Source organism: Sinocyclocheilus grahami, unplaced genomic scaffold (genome assembly GCF_001515645.1).
Source record: "Sinocyclocheilus grahami isolate Dianchi unplaced genomic scaffold, SAMN03320097.WGS_v1.1 scaffold840.1, whole genome shotgun sequence".
In the NCBI taxonomy this organism is placed as follows: Eukaryota; Metazoa; Chordata; class Actinopteri; order Cypriniformes; family Cyprinidae; genus Sinocyclocheilus; species Sinocyclocheilus grahami.
Genome location: NW_015506019.1, coordinates 248,733 through 259,711, shown reverse-complemented (window position 1 = coordinate 259,711; position 10,979 = coordinate 248,733). Strand labels below are relative to the sequence as shown.

Here is a 10,979-nt window from a genome sequence, read left to right as displayed (position 1 = left end):
GAGGACTCAACAAGAACCGAATGAGCCGGTTCAACCAACTGTCGAAGTTTGCCGAGGATTACCGAGGACTCAACAAGAACCGAATGAGCCGTGGCAAAGTTTGCCGAGGATTACCGAGGACTCAACAAGAACCGAATGAGCCATGGCGAAGTTTGCAGAGGATTAACTAAGATTCTGATTGAGTTGACGATACTGTGCAAGCCTGAGGCACGTACTGGAAATATGCTTATTAATTTACATTTTATTAAAACCTGAGAAAAATCTTTCTGTCGAGTGATGTTAATATATTTTACAGTAGTTTATTGTGCATGCATTTTATATTTAAAGTTGCGTAAGTGAAATCAAGGAGTTTATAAGACTGGTTTATTCATTCTTTATACTGTAGACATGTAGAACATATCCGCGTTTGTGCATCAATGTCTGTAATGTGTGAAACTTTTAGGAATCTTATCCGAGTTGTAGGCTAGTCAATATTGCTCAGTCAGTCGTATCTGACATAAAGGATCAGCGAATGAAACTGTGATCACAAACACCATTAACAATAATCAGCAATATGCTTTCACACAAATAACTTTATTTTTTGAATCTTTCAATATGTGTTGACACAAATTACTTATTTGAATTTTTCATTGATATAACATTGCATTGAGTTGTTAGAAAATAAATGCATAGAGACGCTATTGCTTGATGACGTCAAGAACCGATGAATCGGCTTTTTGAACTGGTTCAAACGCGGATATGTTCAGTATAAAGAATGAATAAAGAATGAATAAACCAGTCTTATAAACTCCTTGATTTCATCTACAACACCCGTCTCACCCGCAAAGCCCTCTGCATTGCAGGTGATCCCACCCACCCGACACACAGCTTCTTCAGTCTGCTGCCATCAGGGAGGAGACTGCGGAGTCTCCAGGCCAGGACCAGCAGACTGAAGGACAGCTTCATCCATCAGGCTGTCAGGAAGCTGAACTCCCTCCCGACCATGCCCCCCCTCCCCTCTTTTGCCCCACACACCACTGAACTCTGACCCTCTGAAGGACTCTCCCACTCCCCCCTCCCAAATACACACACACTCTGTCACTTTAATCAGACTGAATAAGCTCTTTTGCACTACAAATCATTTTTTTGCACTATAATCATTATATCTGCACTGTTGTTTACTTTACTGGTTTGCACTCTCTCTGCCATATGCCTTGTGCTTTATATATATATTTTTACATTTTACCTTATTTGTATATTTGTATAGTTGTATTTTGTATTTAATCTGTATTTATGTTATCTGTATGCACCAAGGGTCTGGGAGTAACGCAATTTCAATTCTCTGTGTATGTGCTGTACATGTGGAAGAATTGACAATAAAGCAGACTTGACTTGAAGAGCTTGTAACACTCCAAAGTGAAAGGAAAAATTGAAATCGCATCATATGACCCCTTTAAAATAACCACTGGAACTTCTGGTTGGTTTGAAATTGATCTACCCAACTTCAGGGAGAAGTGTCCTTTGATGTTATATCCAGGATGGTGGAACGAAAGCAATGTTCCATTGGTTATTTTCAAGTGGAAGTGGGAGAATTTAAGTTCTAGTTGTCTTTAATGAGTATGACTGGAATGCTTTGAGGTCGGAAGTGGAAATTTTCAACTTGAGTATTCCCACCTCCAACTTTGAATTGAGAGCAGCATTTGATTATAAATACATAATAACTATTATTATATATATATACAAACCCAATTCCAAAAAAGTTGGGACAATGTACAAATTGAGAGTAAAAAAGGAATGGAATAATTTACAAATCTAAAAATAAACTTATATTTTATTCACAATTTGTACAGTGTCCCAACTTTTTTGGAATCGGGTTTATATATGAAACACTATTATTTTGTTCCTATAACAGAGAGCAGTTTTTGTGAGAGCTCAGAGCGAAATGAAAAACACAGTGTCTACAGCCAGTATCTCTACAAACAACTGCAAAATGTGGAGAGAGAGCTGAGACTGGTGGGGCCTTCATCCTTCTCTAAGCCAAACAGCTACAACCAGGCTGTATTGCAGGTCCAAGGCATGAAGAACCTACTTGAACCTCATGTCTCCTCCTGTTCTGTCAGTGGTCTACATACCCGTAGCTCCAGCCCTACAGAGGGCAACAGTGGAGACAGCAGAAAGTGTAGTCAGAAAGGCTTGCCCTGGTGGTTTGTGTTCGTTGGTTGGTTTCTTGTTGTATCCACCAGTGGTGTTTCAGCATACTTCACTATGATGTATGGGTTGACCTATGGGAAGGAGCGTTCCATCAGCTGGCTCATCTCAATGGTGGTGTCCTTCTTCGAAAGCCTCTTCATCACCCAGCCTGTAAAAGTAAGAGATGGAATAAAAAAGACAATTCTTGTCACCTTCCTTTTTGTATTTTATGATTGTATATTTATGTGTATTGTACATTACCACCTCCTGTGCAGCTTGTATTTACATGACATTGTCTGCTAGACGTTTTGTTACTACAGAGACCTGGACTTAATGAGATTTATTGGTTTCTTTAGGTACTGGGCTTTGCAGTCTTCTTTGCTTTGGTACTCAAAACAGTTGATCAAGAAGATTATGGAGATGTTCCGATTGATGGGACTCTACTCAGCACGGGTAACTGGATCATGAGCAACATGAGTAAATTTATAGCATCATATTATCACTTTTTTAGTGTGACAAAACCTCAGCTGAAACATCTGTCCACAGATGATCCCGATGCAATCAGAATTGCCAGAAGAGACAGCACATGTAGTTTCTATCAGCCTCCTCCTCCCACTGACATAGAAAAGATGAGAAACAACATGATCAAGGAGCAGAAAGTGTTTGCACTCATCCGGGAGATTCTCAGTAAGAAGAACATCATTTATCTATCATTAATCAAAAGATCAGCTTGTTTGACAGCCTTTTACGTTGCAGTTTATGTGGGATTCCTTTGGATGCTTCTCTTGGTTGCATATGGTCAGCGAGATCCACATGCATACTACCTCACTCAGCATATCCGGCAGAGTTTCAGCAATGGCATTTCAGAGAGTATGAACCACAAAGATATATTAAATTGGGCAAAATCCTCCTTGCTCAGTAATCTGTTTGGGCAATATCCAGGTATTCCTTCATTATGTATTGCCAACATTGTCTACTTATTCAAGGTTAAAAACTGCTTGTTTATTGTACCGAAATACCTAACTGTACCTTGTTGTTTGTTACCCTTTCAGGCTTCATAACAGATGGAAATTCAAAACTTGTTGGCAACGCTCGATTCCGCCAGGTTAGGGTAAGGAAAGACTCTTGTAAAATTGCCAAGACCATGCAGTACTCTGTTCCTGACTGCCATGCCCCATACTCCTGGGAAGCAGAGGACATGGGCTCTTACGGTCCAGGGTGGAACCGGACTAAAAATGTGAATGGTTCTAAGATTGTACCCACACCTTGGCACTACCAAACTCAGGCCAAACTCCGGGCAAACCCTGTTTGGGGTGGGCTGGCCCTTTATAAGGGTGGAGGATTTGTGGTGGAACTAGGCCCGGATCAAAAGAATGCAAGCAGGTAGAATAATGTGTAACAACGTGCAATGTAGTTTTAAAAGTAGTTACAACAGTTAATGTGTCCTTTCCTTCCCTACAGTCTTCTTCAGTATCTTTTTGACAACATCTGGCTGGACGTGTATACACGGGCTGTCTTTGTGGAGTTTACAGTTTATAATGCAAATGTGAACCTCTTCTGCATTGTGACTCTCATTTTTGAGACCACGGGAGTGGGTGAGGCATCTCTTCTCTATATCCTTGAAAGATTATCATGTTGTCAAAGGTTGGACTCATGGTAATTTTGTTGTTTTCATAGGTGCATTCCAATATCGTAGTGAGGTGCAGACTGTCCATCTTTATCAGTCCACTGGTGGCTTTCACGTATTTGTTATGGCATCAGAGGCCATCTATTTCCTCTTCATTCTCTACTACATGTTTGTGCAGGTCCGCTCGCTTATGGAACATTAAAATAAAATGGTGTAATTTGTATGGGGGTAGAATTGTTGCTTAATTCCAAATAAATAGATTATGATCCACAAATAAATAGAATGAGATCCACAAATAAATCTTAAAGTTTCACAAACATGAATTAAATTCACAAATAAATAAAATGAGATTTGCAAATAAAAAACATATTCACAAATATATATTTATGTCACAACCACAACTTTGCCTGGCATTTATTTGTAAATTGCGTCCTGTGCATTTGCGAATTGTGAAACATTTCTTGCGTCAAGACGTGCTGACAATCCACAAATACGTGGACTCCACCCACCGTCTACTCAAGCCAATCAGATAACAGCCACATTCACATACCAATCGTAGCACGATCTCGCTATAGCCAATCACATTTTGCTTTACAATCAGGGCGGTCTCGTCCTGAGAAAACTTCATTCATCTGCATTGGCTCAAATAGGTCATATAAGGGCCATACAATGGGTACAGTAAAAGATGTTTAAAACTGGATTTCGTTAGACCATTAGACTGTGTATCATGCCAAGCCACAGTATTTTATGTTACGTGCCTTTGAAAATGCCAGAGAAAGCTTTAAATCACGGCTATATGGGAACAACGCTATATAAAAAAATATAAATAAAAAATATATATATATATATATATATATATATATATATATATATATATATATATATATATATTACAGTTTAAAAGTATTTTTACATTTATAAAGCCATTTTTTTTTAAAGTGTGCCTCATCTTTTTGAGTCAAATTATTGCATATAATATGTCAATTAGAATAATGAGACATTTGGGCTGTTACCAAACCAATGGTATAAATATCAACGAAATTAATCTTTACAATGCAGAGGAAACAAGTTGCATCTGAAGTGACATTTAGATGTCACACTGTTTAATGCAGCTCAGAGGGACATGGGATGCTTTAACCTGCAGTTACAAATGCATAGATAATGTTTTGATATTGTAAACAAAAAACGTAGAATACTGACATCTGAAATTATTTAAAAAAATATAAATGTGAAATTTAAACCACCAGTAGATGCAGCAAGTCACTGTTAGAGTCATTGCGATCAGTCCACGTATTTGTGGATTGTCAGCACGTCTTGATGGAAGAAATGTTTCACAATTCGCAAATGCACAGGACATGGTTCACAAATGAATGCCAGGCAAAGTTGTGGTTGTGACATAAATATATATTTGTGAATATGCTTTTTATTTGCAAATCTCATTTTATTTATTTGTGAATTTAATTCATGTTTGTGAAATTTTAAGATTTATTTGTGGATCATAATCTATTTATTTGGAATTAAGCAACAATTCTACCCCCATAAATTTGCATCAGTTGAGCTGTAATGCACAGTATTTTGTGGATTTAACAGGGCAAACTGATGAAGCAGCAGAAATGGGCATATTTCAGAAGCAAATGGAATCTCTTAGAGTTGGCTATTATCATTCTAAGTTGGAGCGCATTATCTGTGTTTGTCAAGAGGACAATATTGGGTAACCGGGACATTGAGTACTACCAAAACAACAAAGACATGTGAGTGAAAGTCTTCAGCTCTTCAAGATTAATCAGCATGTTTGGAATGGAATACTAGACTTCTATATCCTGCACAATATACACTTTATGTTTGAAAATTCTTGAGAAATAATACAGCTGCTTCTCTAACAGGTTTGCCAGTTTTTATGAGACTGCCACTGCAGATGCTGTACTAGGCTATCTGACAGCTTTCTTAGTACTGCTGGCCACCATAAAGCTGTGGCATCTGCTGAGACTCAACCCCAAGCTACACATGATCACCTCTACACTGCAGCGGGCATGGACAGATATCTCTGGCTTCATTGTGGTCATGACCATCATGTTTCTGGCCTATTCCATTGCTGTGAGTATGTGATGTTCTTTAACATAAAATGAAAATAGACCAGAAACGGTGAAATCCTGAAGAGTTTAGCTCTAGCCCTGCTCCAACACAACTTCCTGTAGTTTTCAAGGGTAGGATCGAAAAGTTTTGGCAGCTGACTTGTTGCTTCACTGCCCTATCAGGCAATGACAGAGTTTGTGCACTAAGGTAGTGAAGGATACATCTATGCTGCCTTCCACAATCAATCAGATGAAGGTATCAGTAGACAGCATGTGACACAATCACTGGATTCGGTGCCTTGTTGCCTTTGTATGCTACCTGCAGAGGCAGCATTTTTCAGCTTTTAGAGACAGCCAAGTAATCCTGAAGGACTTGATTAGCTGCATCGTGTGTCTTATTAGGGTTAAAGCTAAACTCTGCAGGACTGTGACTCTTCTCAAACTGAGTTTGGCCTACAAGCTCCTGAAAGGACAGTGGTCTCAAACTCAGTTCCTGGAGCGCCACAGCCTTGAAGAATTTTGCTCCAACTCGTGTGCTAGGAAGTTTCTAGTAATCCTGAAGGCCTTGATGAGCTTGCTAAGGGGTGTTTAATTAAGGTTGGAGCTAAACTCAGCAAAGCTGTGGCCCTCCAGGAACTGAGTTTGAGACCACTGGTCAATAACATGAGGAACAGACTGAAATGCACGCTATTTGCTGGAGATTTTGATTGCCACCATATCTCTCTTTTGCAGGCTGCACACAATCAATTTGTACTCGCATTTGTCTGAAAGTTTTATATTTTGTATTTCATAAGTGCAATTTGATGTACGGTTGGAGGCTCTACTCATACAGAACTCTGCTTGATGCTGCACAGACCATTATTTGTCTACAACTGGGTATCTTTAACTATGATGAGGTAAAAATAAAGACCTATACTGAATTTGTACTCACTGCTAATGTGTTTAAGAACTTATATTATTAATTGTATCGTTTCCTTCTCCCTACAGGTTTTGGATTACAATCCAGTCCTGGGAGCTTTCCTGATTGGATCCTGCATTATCTTTATGACATTCGTAGTTCTCAACCTCTTTATATCTGTGATTTTGGTGGCTTTCAATGAAGAGCAACTTCATCCCACTGTAAATCTCTCATAATCAATTAATCCAGTGCTGTGCCACATTTTCGCCTTTCTAAATCATTTAATTAAGTCTATCTCTTTTCCCTCAGCCTTCTGAAGAAGAGGAGATTGTAGACCTGATGCTGATGAAGATCTGCAGTCTTCTTGGCATCAAGTGCAAGAAAAAGCAAATTGGTGCAGATGCTTCTTTGACTACAGCTTCAGTCATATCATAGAAATGAGGCACGTCTTTATAACCATGTGACAGTCAATGTAAGCTTTATTCTAAAATGCCTTTTGGTGTTTGGATGCTTAGTAATTGTTCTTGTACATCTTAAAAAGCTTTTCCCCCCCCGATTTTTATCTTGCAGAATGTTTCCATTAGCTGTTTGAATGTTTGTCAGTGCTATTATTACAAATATTAAGCATGAAATATGCAACTCCTCTGAAAGTTTTTGTCCTACTACATTATTGCATTACATCTATCAAGGCGTCAGCATTTCTGAGCGGATAACAGACGAAAAAGGGTAATTTCAAAAAACAACCTGCAGTAAAATTACTATCTGGGGAGTTAACAACTAATTCAGCAAACACACTGCGCGCAAGGTATTTATCCATAAAGGTATCTGAATCCTACATGCCATTGTTTATGGCCTGCAGCATAAAGTTGCTGACATGCACTAAATGTCTGTGTTCTAGGAAAATTTCCCCCATACCAACTGGCTCAGTCAATCACCTCAATGGCTTACATTAAAAAAGTAGCCTGTGATTGTTTTTCATGTCTCAACCACCTATTGCTTAAGCAGGACAATAAGCTCATTCAAATAACCATGAAAAATAAGGAACAAAATGGCCTTTGTGTGCCCAGCCATTATTAAATGTGTAGCATGCATGCACCAGCAAAAAGACCCAAATCAGTCAGTCTTACAAATTATTGACAAAGTTTAAAATCGAATTCATCAGTATGCGTCACATATTTTGGGAGTCTATAGCCTTCCAAAACCATATGCAAAATGGTTGTGAAATTTGGTATACTTGTGGGACAGGGCATTACTGGTAGCAATTTTGAAGTCTCTCAAACTTTCCAGCACCACTGACCGTTTTGGCTTCCATTTCTGTTCATAATTCATTGAACAGAGCGGCCTGGAAATATATTCAGTGCACTTGGTTCCAATTTTCACCCACACATTTTGACATTTTCAACATAAACCACGCATTTTAAACACCCATGATGCATCTGATTTTCTCCACATTTGGGTTGGATAATTTTGATACACCAAATAATTTCTGTATAGCGCTGGGATCCTCATTCCTAATGCTGGAGAGCCACTTTCCGAAAGTTCAGTTCTGCCGCTTCATCAGTTTGTCTTGTTAAATCCAGATGACATTGCGTATTATGGCTTCACTGATGCACCATCCTATTTCAGTGTTCCACGAAAGAGCTAACCTGCACAAAAAATTTGTATAGCAGATAATAAAGAGGAAATAGGGGGCCTCTGATGCCATAACGGATACATGAAAGCCATCATTGTACTGATAAAGATGGACAGTCTGTACATCACTAGGAGAACTTATCCTACAACTTTTATTTTGATTTTCTTCACATTTGGGTCAGATAACATAGTTATCAAAGCTTTTTGATAGACCAAATAATTTGTGTAACAAAGGGATTCTCATTTCTGATCTTGAAGAGCTACTTTGATACAGGAATGGAAAGCAGGAAGTGAGGCTATATTTTAAAGCTCTGGTGTACTGAAGTAAACAGGACCATGACAACTGTAGAATAAATTGGTCTTAAATCATGTTGCTTATCACCATATAACCCCAGGTACATGCAAAACAATGCATCACATGTTCTAAACAATGGCATAAACTTTTTGCTAATCCTACAAGAACAGTCCAAACTGCACAAAGTTTGCTCAGATTAGGGGTTTTCAAACTGTTCATGGAGCCTCCAAAGCACCTTTTGGATGTCTCCTTTATTGGACATACCCAGTCAGGTCATGGAGTGTTAAATAATGGAAACATCCAAAATGTCCAGGAATAGTTCGAAAACTCCTGGATCAGATTCAGACAAAGTCAAAAACATGACAAATTTTTCCTTGTTATTTTCACGAAAGTTAAGCCAATTCTTGGTATGGACAAGACCATGCCTTAAAGCAGGGCTGTCCAAACTCAGTCCTGGAGGGCCGGTGTCCTGCAGAGTTTAGCTCCAACCCGAATTAAACACACCTGAACCAGCTAATCAAGCTCTTACTAGGCATAGAAACTTCCAGTCAGGTGTGTTGAGGCAAGTTGGAGCTAAACTCTGCAGGACACCGGCCCTCCAGGACCGAGTTTGGACAGCCCTGCCTTGAAAGGATTAGATCACTTCTGAATTAAAATTCTCATCCCCTTGTCATCCAAGATGTTCATGTCTTTCTTTCTTCAGTCGAAAAGAAATTAAGGTTTTAGAGGAAAACTATTCTCTATATCAGGGATCCTCAAATCTGGCCCACGAGATCCACTTTCCTGCAGACTTTAGCTCTAACCCTAATCAAACACACCTGTGCATGCTAATCAATGTCTTCAGGATCATTAGAAAATCACAGGTAGGTGAGTTTGATCAGGGTTGGAGCTAAACTCCGCAGCGCATTGGCCCTCCAGGGCAAGATTTGAGGAACCCTGCTCTATAGTGGACTTCAGTGGGGTTCACTGGGTGGAAGGTCCAAATTGCAGCTTCAAAGCATTCTACACGAACCCAGACGAGGAAGAAGGGTCTTATCTAGCGAAATGATCAGCCATTTTCTAAAAAATAATAAAATTGATATACTTTTTAACCTCAAACGCTTGTCTTGTGTAGCTCTGCAATGCGCATGCGTACTCTGTGCAGTCCCATTCGAAACAGTTAGGGTAGGTCGAAAAACTCCCATCTCATTTTCTCCTCCAACATCGCTGCAGAAGTACCGACCCAGTGTTTACAAAGTGAACGTGCAGAGAAGGTCAAACGCCCTTTACAAAAAAACGGTAAAACAGCGATGTAGGATGATTTAGAACGATTTTGAAATTGGAGAAAATGAGGGGAGTTTTTCGATATACCCTAACTGTCATGAACTGGAATGCACAGTTAATGCAGAATTAGACAAGACGAGCGTTTGAGGTTAAAAAGTATATAAATTGTAATTTTCTTTTAGAAAATGACAGATCGTTTCGCTAGATAAGACCCTTCTTCCTCGTCTAGGATCGTGTAGAACACTTTAAAGCTGCAATTTGGACCTTCCACCCAGTGAACCCCACTGAAGTCCACTATATAGAGAAAAACCCTGGAATGTTTTCCTCAAAAATCTTAATTTCTTTTCGACTGAAGAAAGACGGATGACATGGGGGTGAGAAAATTATGAGAAAATTTTAATTCAGAAGTGAACTAATCCTTTAAGGGACTCTTTATTGGCCACATTATTGCTGCTTGCAGCTATGTTCTCTGATTGATTCAGTTCTTACCCACATGGGGTCCAATAAAATTAGAAAACTACTAGCCAATCCTGGGGTGCGTTTCCCATACAACAACGTAACTCACTTCTTAACTACAATAGTATGATGCTTTGTTGGAGAAACTAATTAGCTAGTTACAACTTTTTTCCGAAACAGTAGCAACATGGTCGCACCTCCGTCGTTTGAACAATGTTGGTTCAACATGGACTTTCGTTAATGATGTCACATAGGTAAAGTAATAAACTCTGCTCACCAATTGATTATAAATCACAATTAATGTCAGATTAATGCAAATTAGACAAACATGAAGCTGTTCATTTTTGAATCACTTTAACACGCAGTAATTGCCATTCATGGTTCAGTCAGCAGCTTTCTCCTAAAAGTAACTTCTCAGAGAAGCTGCCGTTACAAACGTGGCTTCGAAGGACAACTTCACTGTTTTTGAACCGATTCGTATTGCTTCGTTATTCAATGTTTGATTCATCGCAGCTTCCCTCTTGCGTCATACCAGCATAAAGGGCTGCCCACTGCTCCGGGTGTGTG

The 10,979-nt window shown here is 39.2% G+C and overlaps 1 protein-coding gene across 1 annotated transcript in view; it reads left to right on the top strand.

Annotated features, from left to right (window-relative positions):
• pkd1l2a (polycystic kidney disease 1 like 2a) overlaps window positions 1–9,133 on the top strand; it is a 34,661-nt gene extending 25,528 nt beyond the window's left edge. The window contains exons 26-37 of the mRNA XM_016247509.1: window positions 1,916–2,346; window positions 2,526–2,622; window positions 2,716–2,856; window positions 2,926–3,111; window positions 3,222–3,552; window positions 3,631–3,764; window positions 3,847–3,974; window positions 5,387–5,547; window positions 5,680–5,890; window positions 6,663–6,764; window positions 6,856–6,987; window positions 7,076–9,133. Coding sequence (XP_016102995.1) covers window positions 1,916–2,346; window positions 2,526–2,622; window positions 2,716–2,856; window positions 2,926–3,111; window positions 3,222–3,552; window positions 3,631–3,764; window positions 3,847–3,974; window positions 5,387–5,547; window positions 5,680–5,890; window positions 6,663–6,764; window positions 6,856–6,987; window positions 7,076–7,201 — 2,180 coding nt within the window. The 3' untranslated portion in view covers window positions 7,202–9,133. The remainder of the gene's footprint in view (window positions 1–1,915; window positions 2,347–2,525; window positions 2,623–2,715; window positions 2,857–2,925; window positions 3,112–3,221; window positions 3,553–3,630; window positions 3,765–3,846; window positions 3,975–5,386; window positions 5,548–5,679; window positions 5,891–6,662; window positions 6,765–6,855; window positions 6,988–7,075) is intronic.
• The last annotated feature ends 1,846 nt before the right edge of the window (window positions 9,134–10,979 follow it).